Below are 19,370 nucleotides of genomic sequence, written 5' to 3' on the forward strand. Positions count from 1 at the left end.
CCAAGAGAAAATGTTTGTATCAAATTTATAAAGAATGTGTCTGAGAACTCTCAGCATGCCTGTCCATAGTTCTCAAAAGAGATCCAGGTCCCATTCTTTTCTATGACTATGTCTATTGAGTTGGGAAAACTGTTGTTTGCCTCTATGCAAAAGATAGCAAATAGACATTCTGGCAATTTCAGCAAGTGCTTACATAAAGACACAACTTTAGGGAAGAATTTAATGTATTTTTAGCTTTTAAAATATTTGATTAGCAGCAGCAACAAGGAAGAAAGCCAAAATCATGTGTCTTTGGCATATTTTTTGCGGGTCACAAGCAAGTTCATTGCAAATAGCTGTGAGGTCCAAACAACCACAGTTTGGCTGCTGTTTGGTTGAAAATATTGTCTTGGAACCAGATTGTTTTAATGTAATCCTTCTACTATATGTGTGTGAGAGAGACAGAGACAGAGACAGAGAGCAATCATAAAGTACTGTGAAATATAATAAGAAATTATTATTTAACTCATGATTTTGTTATGTTGTTTAGGATGGGATTAGAAGCTTTAGTAGAGTCTTATGCATTCTGGAGACCTTCACTGAGGACACTTACATTTGAAGATATACCTGGGATCGCAAAACAAGGTATGAATCTCACTTGGGTACCTGAAGAATGCTAATGATTACTCACTGAGGGTGCAGTCTTCCTCCCATTTTGGTCATTGGAAAAATTTGCATTGATTTGAACAGATTCCACCTTTATTTGCACAATGGCGCAATAATACAATACTCAGCAATTCCAGCAATTTCATACATGAAAAAAAACATCTGTGATTATCATTAACAATGCAATTCTGTGCATCTTCGGAAGTAAACTCCATAGAGTGTAATGGGGTTTACTCCTAGGCAAGTGTGCATAGGACCTCAGCCTAAATATAATAACAGTGCTCTTTTCACTGTTATGGGCATAAATATAGCTTGTACTCTTATAATTTAATTTCAAAATTATTAATCCATGTTGCAGGGCTTACTAACTGATGTGCTCGTGCATCACTCTTGACATGTGGGCCAAACCAGAGTCAACCAGTCACATTCTGTACATGGCAGCTGGTGAAAACATTCCTTGAACTGCAAATAGTACCTTCTAGGAGATGACTTTTCTCTGGACTGTGGCAGGAAGAAAACTTCTCCCTTTCCAGGCCACCTCATACATCTCTGAGGTTTGCATGCTTTTCCTTAGCGGCTATTTAAGCCACACAAAAAAACGGTCCATGCAAATTGCATTCTTGCACATAACCTCATCTCAATCCATGGCTAGCTTAGCTGCAAGTCACATAAATGTAAGGCTACAGTTATGGCGAAAATCAGAAACAGCATGACTTGCAGTGTGTCCCATCTACTTCAGGGGTAGGGTACCAGAAGTGGCCAACCCTTCATGGGCCACTTTGACAGTTGGGTGTCCTCATCCACATGTCAGTCACCTGACATAGGATATTACGAGATTTAAAATTCAAGCTGCAGTTGCAAAAGAAGAATTGGGAGTACACTTCAGCTGCACTCCTGATTCTTCTTTTGCAAGTAACAAATTTTCCTGGGCCTGACAGCATATGATGCCAGGCATGGGAAAGTTGGTGCAAGTCATCCAAAACAGCCCAGAATGCTAGCCACTGAAGCCTTGTGGACTTATTTACACCTGGTGCAAGAAGTCTCTCTCTGCCCTGCACCATGGATCTAGTATGTCAGGTTTCTTCCATCTCTGTCTTGCAATTGCCTCTTCAATTGATACCTGGAGCTACAGCTACAGCTGTGGTGGTACAAGAAAGCCAGGTATATGCAACTTAATCCCAGGCTTCATTGCTCCATTGTAAAATGCTAAACACCTCACGCTTCGGGGGGGGGGGGGGAGGATCTATACTATTACTTACTTACATACTAGTACTCTACAACAGTTAATTCAGGTCTCTGCCCAAAAGCAGTTTTTAATCTGAAACTAAACAGAAAGAAGGAAAAAGGGACAGTAGGTACAGTGGTACCTCTGGTTACGTACTTAATTTGTTCTGGAGGTCCGTTTTTAACCTGAAACTGTTCTTAACCTAAAGCACCACTTTAGCTAATGGGGCCTCCTGCTGCCTCTGCACCGCCGCTGCACGATTTCTGTTCTCATCCTGAGATAAAGTCCTTAACCTGAGGTACTATTTCTGGGTTAGCAGAGTCTGTAACCTGAAGCATATGTAACCTGAAGTGTATGTAACCTGAGGTACCACTGTAATTGGGACCAGTTATATACAGATGTGGTTCACCCAATTTTTGATGCTAGACTAGTGCTGAACTTGGAGAGATGCAGGTTCAAACCTCTCCTTATGGAGTGAACCTGGCCAGCTGCTCGCTCTCTTTTACCCTAAACTCTGTCAACTGTCCTCAGGGTTTTTGTAAGAACTAAAAGGCAGCAGCGGGGTGGGGGGGTGGGGAGAGAGAGACAGAGACATATTTACCAGTCTGAGCTTTCTTAGATGGAAGGGTAGAATAAAAACACAAATAAATTAACCATGGATTTCTAATATCCATTTGTATATTTTGAGAGCCTCTTCAGTTAAACAAAACAGTGAAAAAGCTAAACTGGCCCTAAGCAAATGGTATGTTCAGAGTTCATTAGAGGCATCTCTGGATTAATGTTCAGAACATGATGAGATGAGCAGGAAAAATTGCTGTCCATACCAAATGCTGAAAATTGATCTGGGAGCACTCAGAGCACTGCTTCACTGCACTGGTAACTTGTACCGTGCCTGGAGTTTTCCATGTGCTTTGGGTTAGTTTTTTTGTCATGGGTATCAGCATTTAGTCATATTGAGCCACTTACCTCCCTCAAGAAGGGGAAGATATAAGGTTACCTTTATTTTGCCAGCAGTTGACTCAAGATGCAAACAAAACAATTCCTGATTGATATTTTAATTTTTTTGTTGCATTTATGATTAGGTGTCAGAGTCAGTATTATTTCACTCTGGTTTTAACATTCTCAATTTAGTATGTCCTGCTTAGCTTGCTGGCTAGTGGAACAAATTACGAAACTTTGCCAATTCTAAGCCTGAATTGCTACGTAATTCAGATATTACACATTGACTTAAAAAATGGGTCTGAGCTGAAAGTTCAACTTTAGTAAATGTGTCTTCAGTAAACTGCAAAAACTGATGTACTGCAAATCTTATAAAGGCCTTTCTATGAATTTTGCAGTGCAGTTCTCCAGTCAAGTAATGCGTAGAAAAACGTGTATACATGGGTAAAGTGTCCACAAAAATGTACCTGTTTATGAAATAACATACCAGAATGCAATATTTTAAGGGAAGTTGCCTGGCAAAACTGTGACTATTGGGCAGAATTAGTACTATAATGCTGATAAATATTCATGTGGATTTTAGTTTATATAAAAGAGCCACAATCTGTTAAAAACTGAAGATGGGAAAACGTGAAACAGAGAGAAACCAAAATTGGCATATTCACCCAACCCTACATGCATTAACCTAGCATACATTCAATTTTTTCCTCATCAAAATTAATGTGACTTAAAAATGATAACTTTGGATGGACATTTTTGTTGATAGCTGTTTTGGCACCAGACATTTTTGTTGATAGTGTGTCAGTCCCAGAGCATCCCAAGATAATTTGTGGTATACACACCCACATATATACATACACATATATACATACATATACTCTTTAGCCCTGTAACAACCCCCCCAACACCTTTTAAAGACAATGCTCTAGTCTTTAACATAACCAGAACTCCAATCTTCTGCTTTCCATGCTAAGTCATTTCAGAGTTATATTCAACAACAGCAAAATAATAGACAATAAGGCAAGAAGTTATTTTCTTCTTCTAAAATCATTTGCTTCAGAATTTCCATAAAAATCCTGCACTATAATGTAAGCATAGGCAAAAACTCCAGGGTGATTCAATTTTGTGAAAACTATGCGGGGAAAATGAGTGTGCCAGAAGTATTTTTTTTGATAGGAAGTTAGTTTTGGATCTGAAATCTGCATTATAGAGATACTGATGTAGAAGTCCCTTAGGACTTTGCTTGGTGTTTTTCATTCCATATTAATTGCCAGGGATTATGGTGATGTAAAATAAATACCCCTCCTTAATACCTCAAGGAGCAGAGTTAGAAGAGAGATACCATTTTAATAAGTTTCCTACTAGCTATGTATGGCTTTGTGAAAAAGAATCTTCTCTGTATTTCCTCCTCTTGCTTAGGGCCACACAAGCTGGTGTTAGCAGGTGTTTAGCATTAGAAAGAGAGCCCAAGAAAACTCTTCCATATGATACACTTCCCCATCTTCTTGGCTTGACATCCCCTTTAGAGAGTGTACCGGTGTCCTGTGGTCTTTAAAAGAAATGGGGGGGGGGATTCTAATTGCCCAGGCATTGGGACTTGGGAAAGGACCTTTGACTCCTCCTTATGAGATGCACTGATCCGGATTCCAAAATTAATGAGAAAAACATGTTCATGTAATTAGTTCTAAGTGCTTCATGTGACTTTGCATAGCTGATACAAAGTGTAGCCTAAGGCAGACGTGGACAGATGCAAGTGGAGTTAAGGCTTTTAAAAAGTAAATTAAAACAAAAAAGTACCCGCCACTGCCGTAGGAAGTATCCCCCTCTGAATAATTTCTGCCACCTCCCAAAACAACTGGATTCCCCTTTCCTAAAAAGTACTGTCCTTAGCAACAATAAATGTGTCGCCTGTGAATGGGCACTCCGTGTTGAACTTCGAAATTCACCAGCTGAGGCCAGGTAAAATTGAGCTGATTGGTCTGGCAGAAGACTCGGAAAGTTTGCTCAAGGGCAGGTTACCTAGCAGAACCCATGTAAACACACCTTGGTATGAATTACACGTGTGAACTAAAAATAGATATCAGAGTGGCTACAGATTGGAGTCAGCACAGAGCTCCAAAACTGGCCAGCCGTACTGCACAAGGGGAGGAGACTGACAACAGCTTGCTAATGACTTGTATACCAATCTAAAGGCAATGTGGCCAGTGGACTGCAGTCAGTTTCTGTTTAGTGGAAGCTTCCCCCAGTCCAATCACACGTGTGTGTGTGTTGTGGGTGTGGGATTGTGCTGAGAAGCACCATGAAAGCCACCCAACCCTATAAATGCATCATAGTTGCAGCAGTGTGAAATGGTGTGACTAGCAAGAGTTGGACAGCTCCGTGACCCTGCTTGACAAACACTCCAGCCTCAGGATTGATTGATTGATAACATGGGACGTGGGTGGCGCTGTGGGTTAAAGCCTCAGCACCTAGAGCTTGCTGATCGAAAGGTCGGTGGTTCGAATCCCCGCGGCGGGGTGCGCTCCCGCTGTTCGGTCCCAGCGCCTGCCAACCTAGCAGTTCGAAAGCACCCCTGGGTGCAAGTAGATAAATAGGGACCGCTTACTAGCGGGAAGGTAAACGGCGTTTCCGTGTGCGGCTCTGGCTCGCCAGAGCAGCGATGTCACGCTGGCCACGTGACCCGGAAGTGTCTTCGGACAGCGCTGGCCCCCGGCCTCTTTGAGTGAGATGGGCGCACAACCCTAGAGTCTGGCAAGACTGGCCCGTACGGGCAGGGGTACCTTTACCTTTACCTATACCTAATCATTAGAATTTCTAAGCGGTGTACCTAAATAGTAATAATTTTTAAAATCTGGATTTGCTATTTGGATTAATGGATTCTTCTATATGTATATATATTTTTAAATGCATGCTACCCCTAGGGGGGAAGCTTCCTCTAAACAGAAACTTACTGCAGTCCACTCGCCACCTTGCCTTTAGTGGACTTAAAGCGGTGTATAAAATTATGTATGAACAGAGAGGTTTTCTCCCCCTCTCATAGTACCTGAGCCACCCAAAGATGCTGAATCCTGGAAGGTTCGGGGCACACAGAACTTTTCCCATTTTTAAACTATGGAATATGCTCCTACAAGACATAGCGATGGCCATCATCTTGGATGACGTTCAGAGGGAGTTAGAGAAAAGTCAGAGGCACTATGCCTCCAAATACCAATTTCTGGGACCCATAGGTTGTCCTCCTTGTGGCCTTGCCAGAGACCTCTGGTTGGCCACTGTGAGAAGAAGATGCTGAAGTAGATTGGTGTGAACCAACAGGACCCTTCTTCCATTGCTTATTATCAGTCATCTTGCTTGGAGCTTCAGTATTGCTCTTTGAGAATTGCATTGTAGAAATATGTGGGTCTGCGGGGGGGGGGGGGAATGGGTTGTCTTCAACGAAAGTAACTAATACTTATGTGCTAAAGTATAGTTGTACTGTAGATGTACCATTTGAAGGGGGGAAATCTGGATTCAAATCCACCCTTAGCCAGGAAGTTTGATGGGTTACTTCGACAGATCTATATCAGTCTAACTTACCTTATAGTGGTATTGTCAAAAGAAAAGAGTGTAATCCTATTCAAGCCACCATGAGGTTCAAATACGTATGTAATAAATAATTCTCTTTTCCTAGGATGCCATTTTATACTTGGATATGTTTTTTCTTCTAGGAAACGCTGGCTCTTCTTCTTTGCTCCAGGGAACCGGAAATGGAGTACCAACCACTCACCCCCACCTGCTCCCAGGGTCCCCTTGTTCTTCTCCTGCCTTCCACCTTGCTCCCAACACTAGCCAGCTCTGCAGCCTCGCTCCAGCTGACTACACAGCTTGTGCCCGTTCCGGTCTAGCCCTTAACAGATACAGCACTTCCCTGGCCGAAACCTACAACAGGCTTACAAACCAATCCAGCGAGACCTTTGCAACCCCAAGGACTCCCTCCTATGTTGGTGTGTCGGGCAGTTCGACCGTGAACATGCCTGTGGCAGGCAGTGACGGCGATGCGTTCGGCTGCCCTCAGACAGGCTTATCGATGCAGATTTCAGGGATGTCTCCGCAGCTGCAGTATATCATGCCCTCGCCGTCGGGCAACGCCTTCGCTGCAAATCAAACCCACCAGAGTTCCTACAACACTTTCAGGCTGCACAGCCCCTGTGCTCTGTATGGATACAACTTCTCCACGTCCCCCAAACTGGCTGCCAGTCCTGAGAAAATCGTTTCTTCCCAAGGAAGTTTCTTGGGGTCGTCGCCAAGTGGAACCATGACCGATCGGCAGATGTTGCCCCCTGTAGAAGGAGTGCACTTACTTAGCAGCGGGGGGCAGCAGAATTTCTTTGACTCCAGGACCCTAGGAAGCTTAACGCTGTCATCATCTCAAGTATCTGCACATATGGTTTGATAAAGCCTTTTTAAAACAAAAGTACATTGGTTTCTACAATGTATTTCCTTTTCGGGATTATGCTAAGGTGATTAATGTGCCTAGTAAGGTGTTTATGCTTTAAAAAAAAAGTCATCAAGGGAAGTTTGACTTAATCTTTTGACTTGCCTATCGGCAGATATTTGAATATGTGCTCGTGTTCAGAGTTAAGCCGAGTTTGTTTGCAGAGCAGCCCATTTAGTTTCCTGGTAGCAATAGACTTCATTTTATAACACGTTTGGCCATATGCAACAAATTAAGAAGGGCTTCCTGCAGCACTCTTTCCCCCCACATCTTTCCCTCTTTAAAGAACAAAACAACACTCAGGTCTGATTTAGATGAAACAAAAAACACTTTTAAAATATATATAACTACCATTTTGTAACAGCTGTCCTTAAAGCGTTCTTACCACAACGTGCTGGTGCCACAATGCACGCATTACTTCTCTGTTGTAAGAGAGATAATAAACATATGTGGGCTTGCATTAGGCTTAGTTCAGAAGTCTGTCAAATCTTCTAAATAAAGGGACAGGATGATCTCCCTTCTCAATCTTTGTGGTGTGTATGGCTTTTCATTGGCACACCATTGCTTTGCGAACACCTAGGAGCACTATGAAGAGACAACGACCTAAATTAAGCATTGGAACAAGCAACACAGCCTATTTTTCTGTACAGAATGAATTTAAAGGAGGCTTGCTCCATGTGAAGAGAGTATAAAGATGATAGAGATTTTTATATTTTAAAATATTAAATATATGTTTGCAAATATAAAAGACAAGGCAGGTCTTCTACATATTTCCATAAGCTTTCTATTTAAGAATGGTATTAGGAACAGTAGCAGAATGGTGGAGAGGGAGGGTGGCACTTGCCTGAGCTGGTAGGTGGCTCACTGCTGCTTAAGAGGAAGGAGAAGCGGAGGGGCAAGGTGCTAGGCAGGTTGGCACTCTGCAGTTTGTATCAGCAGGAACACCATATTGGCTCCTCCATTGCATTTGCCCAGTGACCTGCCTGCTGCCTTGCCCCTCCCTCCCGGTAAGCAGCAATGATCTACCCGCCGGGGTGTCAAGTAAGCATCACTACTATTTCCCACCATCCACTCCAGGGTAGGGTGCTGTGGAAAATCACCCTTTCTGTTTCAGTAGTTCTACAAATCATTTGCTCACACACCTTTGTCACAATATAGCTAAGGCTGCAATCCTATATGGTACACCCTTTTCTACAAGGAAGTTCCACTGCACATTGGTGCTTACCTCTGAGTAGACATGCATGATATCCCACTATAAACCTTACTGCTAGCTTGTTTTGAGTGTGTTCCCAAGAGCAGAAGAACATACTGCATAGATTTGGGTCATCTGAAGCCTCTTCTTTCCAGGGACAGTGCCTGGCAGTGTGTTGACAGACTTCTGCCACATCTTGTGGTGACACTGGCAACTGGTGTAATGCAAGGAGCTTCAGTCAGAATGGGAAAATGGCCATGCTTCAGTAGATGTGCAGAAGCGGCAGTGTACATTTCTTATAACCTCTTCGAAACCCTACAAGTATGATGTTTTTAGTTGTGGGGTAAGAAACCTAAACTGTACACATTTTCTGCTTGCACCACCATGGGCAACAGTTGTTCCCCTTCAATACACAAAACTTTAGCATTTCCCTGCCCCCATCCCAACAAACACTTGATTATAATTTTTTTCTCCTGATTGTTTTCTGAATATTTGTTTTGCCCGTAGACCTTAAAAGGAAGAAAAACATCAACAAGACACAATTAAAATAACTACACCGCTGTGCTATATAGAATACTAGAACTGCAACTGCAGAATAAACTGTCCGTTATCCTTTTAGCAATCTTACATCTGCAGAGCGGTGAAACGAGAGTAGAAGTATTCAGGTCCAGAAATATTGTGTCTGGCTATTCCAGTTGCAGATAGGATTTGTTCAGACTTAAGCAGCGGCTCTTGTCAGATAAGTTCTGAGAAGTTCTTGTATCCTTTATACCTGGTATTTTGAATTTGAGTGCCCAATTTTAAACTCAAGCCACATTCTGGTATAAGAGGTTGGGATCCAAAAAGCCTTGTGAATGACGAGGAAGTGTTTCCACAGGTGCATAGGGCTGGTGTTTCCTTTCAGCAGCATCTTTTCACAACACTTTGGACCCTACTCTGGGGAGACCACCAGCTTCCAAGATTGGCTTTCTGAAGGCTGTGAGTGGCTACAGTGGGAAGGGCAGGAAATATGCACAGTGTTCTATGCACGGCTCTTTGGATCCTGGCCAATATTGTATGGTTCCTTAAACCCATAATATCAACCTTGCTTGTGAAGGTTTATGTTTCACGCATTAGAAGTCTACTTGGTTAACCTGCATAACTGTAAATCTTGAAGTATACTGTGTGAACACTCAGCAAGCACAATGTTATAAAAGCACATTAGGTTTATAGTTCTGGACCCTCTTACTGTAGCAGCAAACCCTTGTTTCAGTAGGATTTCCTACTGAAAATGTAGGATCGTAGTTTTAAAAGTGTTGGCATGACAAAAATGGTTGTGCCAATAAGTGGAAGCAAATATGGCACCGCAAATGATGTTAAACATGTATCTGAATTGCAAAATTTGAATTTAGGATTCTGGATGAGATTCTCCTTGAGTTTGGATGTCTCATATCAGTGTCTTACACGTTTCTATTCTAAGGTTGTCAGATATCCTGAACAATTGTTTTATTTGTTGCATGAATGCTGTTACAAAGGCAGTGAAGTTTCAAATAACAAAAATATATTAAATAAGATCCCTGCATTGCAGGGGCTTGGATTAGATGATCAGCTCTACAATTCTGTGATTCCAACACAGTTACAAGGAATCCTGCTATAATTGAAAACATTAATATTTAAGTTACACGAAATCTTAAATGGACATGATGCTATATTTAATTTTTTAACGCAAATGAATTATATGCTGCCACCTTAAAGGAAACTATGCTAAGAAGTGATGGGGCAAAATGGACCGTGAAGGTCAAGGTCATGCTGTCTTGTAGCAAAAAAATGCAGCACAACCGAACCCCCTGGGTATATATGCACAATTATAACAGTATCTGCTTTGTAATTTCTACTGGATTTTCATTATCCTGCCTTTTTTGCAGCATTTCCCCCCTCATATATTAATAAAGCCATGGTATTATAATTGAAACACCTTTTCTCTTAAAATGCAGTTGCTGCTGTACATAGTAAATGGTGTATGATTACAAAGTCCAGCTTTTCATGGAATATAATGAATGCCAAATATGCAGTATATCTGTAATTATATATAGCTGTATTTTGTTTTTTAAAGCCACAGAAATGATATTAAAGTGTGTACCTAAAAACACTTTTTATTAAATTTTGAAAATAAAAATCCTTTAAAACCAACAACAACCCTAAACCTACAGCCGTCCTCTTCAGAAAAGTGTTGTGCATTTTGATTGCGTGTTACATTTCTTCTTGAGGAACTCTCAATGTGATATATCTTCCTGTCACTTTCTCCCTGCAGGGTGTTAACATTTTAATATGGTAAACGTAATACAGGAGTGGAACTGCCCGCCTCCTTAGCTATCTTTAACATAGCGTGAAACAACAAAACCTTAAGCACCTGGTACAAGCTTACCTTCAGAGGTGGCAATTGGAACTCATAACAGGAATTATGTACAAGGAAATCATGGTCTGACTCTACAGCCTTCTAGGCATGGGCAGTGGAAAATTCTGGTGTAAAGAAACCATGCAGCAAACCATGGGAGAGGGTTTTTTTTCATAATCCGGTCTCAATATGCTACTAAAATTAGGGTATAAATGCAACCCAGCTGCAAGTTGCAGAGGAATGGGGGTTTGCAGTCACACAAGACAGGAAAACCCCCATGTTGCTGTAGAATATGTAATGGCTGCATTATTAAAGGTCTCATCACCATCCATTTCCCTCAAAACACTTGTCCCAGGTGTAAAAGTTGAGGAGATAAGTACCACTTGGATGTCATTATGCACACAGTCAGTAGGCTTGCGGAGTTAGAAATATATGTGGAGTTCTTTTACGTGCTTAAATTTAAACCTGTTGCTATCTGTCCCCTCTTGTCATTTGAAGGTGAAGGTTGTGATAAATGTTGAGCACATGAAGAGTCTAATGCAGGCAGCCAACCAGCGACGTTTTTATTTTGGAACACAGGAATGAACGGCTTGCCGAGCTGAACTAGCCCCTGACAGACCTTTGCTATTTTGCCACATGCCTGAACTCATTCCAAAAGATGTGACGATAGGATGAGAGCTGTTTATCGGCCAGATCTAGAAAATTAACACTTACATATATGTTCCACTTGGCTTCTCTCTCTCTCTGCACCCCCCAAGTATATGGTCTGTTTTTGCTGCCTGATAAAAGGAGGGAAAGATATTACTCTGCTCTCCAGATGATTTAGACCACATCAGGCCAAGAACATGGTCACATCAGGCCAAGAACATGGTCAATAGTGATGGAAGTTGTCCTCAACATCTGGAGGGCACAATGTTGGCTACCCCTGACTTAAATGTTGCAGAATATATTGATTCACTGGCAAATGTAAGTAATTGATGGTTGCACCACACTTGAGGTGAGGAGGTAGAAAATGGCATGGTGGCAACCACAATAGAAATATCTGCTATAATATGTGTGGTCCTTGGAAACCCCTTGAAAACAGCTATTGCTTCACCTGGCTAAACCAGGTGGGGGTAGCCAATGGCTCTCAAATTCTCAGTGACTTAGGGACTTAGGCTAGGTTCCCATGGATTGAGCAGATGAGACCAATAGTGGACCCAACGGTCCAGAAGGTGGTTTCTTTACATGCTGTAGAGGGAAGTGAGGGGCAGATGGGGCTCAAAAACCTGGAGAAGGAAAGCTCTGATCCTTCTCTTGTCATGCGGAATATCTTCAGGAGAAGAAAAGGCTAAGGCGTAAACCCTACACTAAATATAGCTCTCCTGAAATCTGGCAAGATTCAACCCCCCCATCAGGCAGGGTGAATATGCCTGCAAATTTCAAACAAGTCTGCCAAAAATACAGGTATACAGGTAGATTGTTCCTCTATATCTAATCTCAAACTTTTTCTTTAAAGATTGCCAGCACAAAAAAAGCCTGGACTTTTTGCTTGTAATTTTGTAGGCTTTTTGTTGTTGTTTAGTCGTTCAGTCGTGTCCGACTCTTCGTGACCCCATGGACCAGAGCACGCCAGGCACTTCTGTCTTCCACTGCCACCCGCAGTTTGGTCAGATTCGTGTTTGTAGCTTCGAGAACACTGTCTAACCATCTCGTCCTCTGTCGTCCTCTTCTCCTTGTGCCCTCCATCTTTCCCAACATCAGGGTCTTTTCCAGTGAGTCTTCTCTTCTCATGAGGTGGCCAAAGTATTGGAGCCTCAGCTTCACGATCTGTCCTTCCAGTGAGCACTCAGGGCTGATTTCCTTAAGAATGGATGCATTTGATATTCTTGCAGTCCATGGGACTCTCAAGAGTCTCCTCCAGCACCATAATTCAAAAGCGTCAATTCTTCGGCGATCAGCCTTCTTTATGGTCCAGCTCTCACTTCCATACATCACTACTGGGAAAACCATAGCTTTTACTATACGGACCTTTGTTGGCAAGGTGATGTCTCTACTTTTTAAAATGCTATCTAGGTTTGCCATTGCTTTCCTCCCAAGAAGCAGGCGTCTCTTAATTTCGTGGCTGCTGTCACCATCTGCAGTGATCATGGAGCCCAAGAAAGTAAAATCTCTCACTGCCTCCATTTCCTCCCCTTCTATTTGCCAGGAGGTGATGGGACCAGTGGCCATGATCTTCGTTTTTTTGATGTTGAGCTTCATATTTTGCGCTCTCCTCTTTCACCCTCAATAAAAGGTTCTTTAATTCCTCCTCACTTTCTGCCATCAAGGTTGTGTCATCTGTATATCTGAGGTTGTAGGCTTTATCTTACCTAATTGATGACCTGCAAATTTCATCTACTTCTGCAAAAAACCCACCAAATACTGAAAGTGAAACTTCATCCCCACCCCCCAAATTGGCCTTGGCCCCCAAGGCAATTTTTCCAGCCTCCAAAGTCCTCAGTATCAAGGTGAGCCATTTCCCAAAGTGTTGAATCAAGATCTTGTGGTCTCTAGTGTAATATACAGCACACAACTTCTGGTCTTTTGATGACACATCTTTCCATTTAGTTTTTTGTGTCTGCTACTACTGAGTTATAATATTAGACTGTAGATTTCAAATTGTATTTTTTATAGTAAGCTGTTTTGGGCATATCAGGGGGGATGTATCTAAATAATTTAACAAATTAATAGCTAGTAGAGGTATCCCACACTGGGTAAATAGGCCTGATTCTGATAGGAATTTCTACACATGATCATGTGTCTCATAGAAGGCAGCTAGTGAATCTCCTCAGAGATCACTTTGCTCTGACAGTATTTCCTCAAGTCTTTTATTGCCTAGCACTGTTTCTGACATAATAATTATGTATGTGTGTCGGTGCACTACCTTGGGGGCCAAAGGGCCCTTTGGTCAAAAGGCAGGCGTAAAAATAAACTACCTACCTTTATCCCCCATGGTAGCTGTTCTGATTCTGCCCTGTATCACCAAGTCCTTAATATACTATCTATCATATGCTGCAGCGCTCCATTCCCTGCTTCATGAGTGTATGGGATGGATAGTGTGTATTATTTACTGTCACAGAAAATGGAAGGTTTCCTTGAAGTTGCTTTCGCCTATGCATTAGGAAAAGAGACATCAGGGTGGGGAGAGTCCTCTCTAAGAGTTCAGCAAATTGGCCTATTACTTTATTTCCCTCTCAAACGTTAACATTTTTGCCCAGGTTTGGTAAAGCAGCTTAAGAGGAAGAGGTGTACAAATAAACAGATTTGTGGACATATCATGTTTTGCACTATTATTGTGGTGGTTCTTGTAGACTATGGTAATCAGGAAATTACACAGTCACAACAGAGGGGTTCTCTTCAGTAGGTTTCACCATCCTGCTGCACCCCTGATGTCATGGACTGCAACTGCCTGACCATTGGCTGTGCTGTCCAGGAGTGATGAGAACCGTAGTCCAAAGCATCTGCAGTAGAAGGGCAACTGGAGGAACCCCCGTGTGTTGCACCAGCTTTACAAAGTGATCCATGTAGGATTGCATGAGGCAGCTACACTCATCGCCCTTGCCGTGTTTCTTGTGCTTGTGAAGCGAAGAACTGGGAACAGAACACACTGTCTAAATTTTCCACAACCATGCTCCAATGGACTGTGCTTCTGGCAAGCTTGCTTTGAGCCAATGGTCTCCAATGTGATGATTTCCTCATGCTCAGAGAACCTCTGAGCCGAATCAAGTTGGTGGTCGCAGCTACTTTTCCTATGCTGCTGACTGTCGCGTAGGCTTACAGTAGGTGAGTCCAGCAGGGGAGCACCAGGAATGGATTCTGGACAGCTTTCCTGGCCTGTTAATGGTTGGCAGAGTATTTGATGACAGTTGCAAGAATCCGATGCACAGCAGTATCCTTTACAGCAGTTTAATCTTTGTCATCAAATCCTCCAGCAGCCATGATTAATAGCAGCACTTGAGCCTAGTTTGAAAGTTGTATATTTGGCAGCTATGAACTTTGATCTATGGTTTCACTTTAAAGAATCATTATGACACACACGTCTCCTGTGAGCCTTCCCTCTAATTAAACCACACACAAATACAACATGGAGAAATCCGATGCTATTGATATAAGCTCTGTGTTTATTACGATATTTTAGGCACTTTATTAAAGTGGACTGTCCTTCCCAGCAAGATAGTAGATAAGCTCCCTAAGAACAATAATATCAACCAGAAGCATCACAAAAAGGAATTTCCCAAGGCCAGAGTTGGCTTGAAATTGGCTCTGTTGGTTTATACAGCACCCAAAGCTCAGTTAAAGGCTCAGGCTTTTTAACCCAAGCTGACATTAGTTTAATTCAATGGTCCCAGCTCTTGGGCAGGCTTTTCCACAAACCATTTCCCTTTCCCTGACTGACACACAGTAGCTACCCACAGAAAGCAGAACTGTGGCCGGGACAAATGTACAAATGCATCCAGCACCAAGCTACAAAATGGCTGCTCACAGGGGTGGACTTGCAAATATGGCAACTATTCACAGCAGCTGCCCACTAGGCAACGCAAAAGAGAGGCCCACACACTGCAACTGCTCACCAGCCTGGAGCCTGCACAACACAGTTTTGCAGAGAGACGCAAGCACCGACACGCAGATCACCGACATGCATACAGCTCCTACATGCAGAGGTGTGCACAGAAGCAGACTACGTATATGTGCACACAAGATGCCCACACCTATTTCAACCAACCACAGCATGCTGCTCAGCACAGCGTCCGTGATAGACAGCTGCACAAACATGCTTGGCAGCCAGCTGGACAGATGCACACAGCAGCTGCCCCACCCCAAGGTGTGGTGCAGCCGCTCAGAAACATGCACACAGTGACCCACAAGCATCTACCCACCTACAGTAGTTGCCTGTAGAATCAGGCACAGGTGTTGCCCATGCACACATCTACAACAGCAGCTCAGATGAATGCACAACTCCATGCGGTGGCTGCCTGCACTACTGCACTCCGCGGCTGCCCATAGTAGCTCCCCCACACAGATATGCACAGCAGCAAACAAATGCATCTGGCTTGGCTATCAGGAAGCATGGTCCACCCATATAAAATACTAGGCTCTCCCATTCCCCACCCCCTCCTTTTAACATTTAATAATTAATTAAAGTGTCTGTTTGTAACTGGCCCCCTTCTTTAAGAAGACAACAGAAGGGCATGCTCTGGATTTATTAACCATATTAAGATGCTTGCTATTTTATCTTCAACTCCACTGTAATTATTCTAGACTCTGAGTTGCTTCCTCCTCTACCACCATGGAGAGAGAAAAAGGAACACAGCAAATCAGAAGCGCGCCCAAAGACACTGAAAACAAACAAACATAAAAGAGAAATATGAATAAGATCCAAAAATGCACAATATGTTCATACAATAAAATGCATAATGCAAAAATAACTACATTCCCATGGAATCCTCTGCATGTTTAGTTGGATGCAAATCCCACTGTGTTCAACTGGGCTTACTTCCAGGGAGTGTGTATACCTCAGACCTGGGGCCAAATGCAGCCCTCCAGACCTCTATATCTGAACTTCAGGACTCTCCCTTGGCCACACGCCCCTCTCCCAGGCTACAGATTCCACTGGTCTGTTCTGCATTGTCCTTGAGTGCCTCTGGCTGGCTGGGATGTGTCTCATTGACCTTTGTCAATGCCTTTTGTTTGCCTGGATGTAGAGGTGTGCATATGGGATTTAAAAACAACGACAACCTGTGACTTTTGCATGACCTTACTGTACAAAGGTAAGAGTCACATCTGTTTCTCCACCCACTTTCGTCTTCGGCTCCACGCAATATTGGCATGCAGCCCTCAGAAGACTGGCCATGAGGAATGCAGCCCCTGTTCTGAAATAAGATTCACTGCTCCATATATGTATGACTGAAGTCACATAGCAACTGGCCTAAGGTCACCCAGATTGCGAATTACGTGGGGCCTCATGCCGTCCATTTATTTACTCTATAACATTATCTGGACAGTGTCCATGCGACAAGAGAAGGATGAAATTACAGGTACACATAAGTAATACAAATTACTGATAAGCCTCCTCTCCCAGTCAACAAGTTCAGCAAAGGTGCAGAAGTCCCATTCACCTTTTTCTTTGACTGAATGTGACTTAATATTTTACCATTGTCTATTCTACTTTTTTATTTGAGCATAGCTTTTGTATCATTAGTAATTAAAGTTATAAGCCAGTCTTTAAGAAAGAAAAGTACCTTAAAGCAACTTACAGCAATATAGCACAAAACAGAACAGAAAACCCCCAAACATTTTAGGTAATAGGGTGTCTTTAATTTAGAAAAAAGGCATATGCAGCTTTACAGGATATTTTCTTTGTCGCAAGTAAATTGTTATGTTACAGTTTAACCTTGTCTGGCAAAGGAATGGAAGTTCTGGCAAAAAGAGGCTTCCTGTGACTTTCCCCACATATCTGAAGCTCGATCCATTTGATCCAGGACCAATCAAACCTACAGATTTTCTCCAATGACCTCAGTGAAGGGTAAATTAATTGCACTCATCGGTGCCCATAAGTGGCGTGTGTGCCGCAGGTGCCCCTTCAATCACCAAAATGACAACATATACACGGCATGAACGCAGCCTTTTTCTTTTCTGACACCTCTGTACAATCAAAGTTTGAAACCCGGCTGGAGCTCCTTTAAGGCATCCTGGCCCCAGTCCTGTCAGCCATATGTTCCTCCATCAACTGGAACTACAAACCTCTGTAACTGTATGACTTACACTGCGCTCCAATGTAGCCTGTTCTGCGTTGGCTTTGACTGACAATCTTTGGTCATTGCTACAGATGCCAGAATTTATTTCTTTGAAGTCTTGTGTATTTGGGGCTGGGGGGGGGTGGAGGTGGGGGAGGGGAGGGGAGGGGAGGGGAGGTGCTTTCAAAGACGTGGCTCAACATTATGTTTTGCATAAGCAGGTTTTGTGCAACATCTGTCACAGCTGTGGCTGATGCACTGACGTCCACTTTCCGTTGTAGTCTATCTTGCTAAATTAAAATCAGCGATGAGGTAACTGTGGACTAATACACAAATCATGCGGCACAGTTGTACTGACCTGCAGCTTTTTGTGGCTGGCTTCAGTAAATGCAGCAGACGATTCTGTCACTTCAAGGAGGAAATCCAGGATGTCGCAGGGCATGGCTGGCATTCTGCCACTCAATGTAGCAATGGCTTTATAAGAGGGTTAGAAAAATTCCTGGAGGATAAAGCTATCGATGGCTTCTAGTCACAATAGCTATATGTAAACCTCAAGAATCAGATATGGTATGCCCATGAATACAAATTGATGGGGAACAAGAGTAGTAATAGTAGTAATTTATTATTTATACTCCACCCATCTGGCTGGGTTTCCTCAGCCACTCTGGGCGGCTTCCAACAAAATATTAAAAATACAATAAAACATCAAACATTAAACACCTCCCTAAACCGGGCTGCCTTCAGATGTCTTCTAAAAGTAAGATAGTGGGGGAGAATACTATTGCCCTCATATTCTGCTTGTGGTCTTCCAATAGGCAACGGCTGGCCACTGTGGGGAAAAGGAAGCTGGATTAGATGGGTGTTTCCTCTGTTCCAGCATAGTTCTTTTTATGGTGAACCATGGCCTTCTTCTTTAAAGTGATCTAGTGGCAACACACAAGCACATGCACACCATTGTATCAGCATCATTTGAAAGATATTTTTGCACTCAGAACTTTCCAGAGAGATGTCTAATCATTTCCTGGCCATTAAGCACCATCAAAAAGCCATCAACCACTCACCAGCACTGGTGAGTGGCAAATGCCAGCATTGTTTCAAGGCAATATTTTGTGGCAGCTGCAAAGCAATGGCTTTGGTTCACATCTTGTGGCTGCTTTTTCCTCTGTGCTGCTTGACATTGGCCTGTGCAATATCTGTGACTGCTTGACTACCTGCTATTCTGGGATGCTATTCTGTTCTCATGCTTCTGTGTCCAATGACTTGGGACAGGAGACTAATTCAATTCATTTCACTTTTAGAGGTGCATCTATCTAATTTGCCCTTGCACCATTGCACTTGATTCTTGCATAGTTTCCTGAAGCAGACACTCGCAAGTACAACAGGACCTCTGTAAAAATTCTATTACGGTCCCAGGGTCAAAATTATGTAAAACTGAATACCAATTAACCACTCTTCTGATTTCTTCTCAAAATCATCCCCCAAGCTGCCAAAACCCTGCAAGGGTTCCAGATGTTTGTTTGCAGTGTCAGGTGTGATTTTCTTGGGGGGCGGGGATTACCAGCAGGAAAAAGGTTAAGACACTTTTCCACCACTGCATTTCAACTGAAATCCATAGTCTTCTGAGTGTGCTTTTTGATGTAAAAAAACAAACAAACCCAAAACTGATGGGACTTTAATACATGCATGCATGTAAAGGGCAATTTACATCTTAGGGCCAAAAGAGAGAAAATGACAGGAGATCTATTATCATGCCTCCCACTTTTATTTAG

At 42.7% G+C, this 19,370-nt stretch overlaps 1 protein-coding gene across 1 annotated transcript in view; it reads left to right on the forward strand.

Annotated features, from left to right (window-relative positions):
- The window catches only part of TBX18 (T-box transcription factor 18), a 35,327-nt gene extending 24,686 nt beyond the window's left edge, over positions 1–10,641 (forward strand). The window contains exons 7-8 of the mRNA XM_083434371.1: positions 530–624; positions 6,514–10,641. Coding sequence (XP_083290497.1) covers positions 530–624; positions 6,514–7,238 — 820 coding nt within the window. The 3' untranslated portion in view covers positions 7,239–10,641. The remainder of the gene's footprint in view (positions 1–529; positions 625–6,513) is intronic.
- Positions 10,642–19,370: the final 8,729 nt, after the last annotated feature.

The sequence above is a fragment of the Podarcis tiliguerta genome (assembly GCF_965153285.1).
Source record: "Podarcis tiliguerta genome assembly, chromosome: 3".
NCBI classification, from domain to species: Eukaryota; Metazoa; Chordata; class Lepidosauria; order Squamata; family Lacertidae; genus Podarcis; species Podarcis tiliguerta.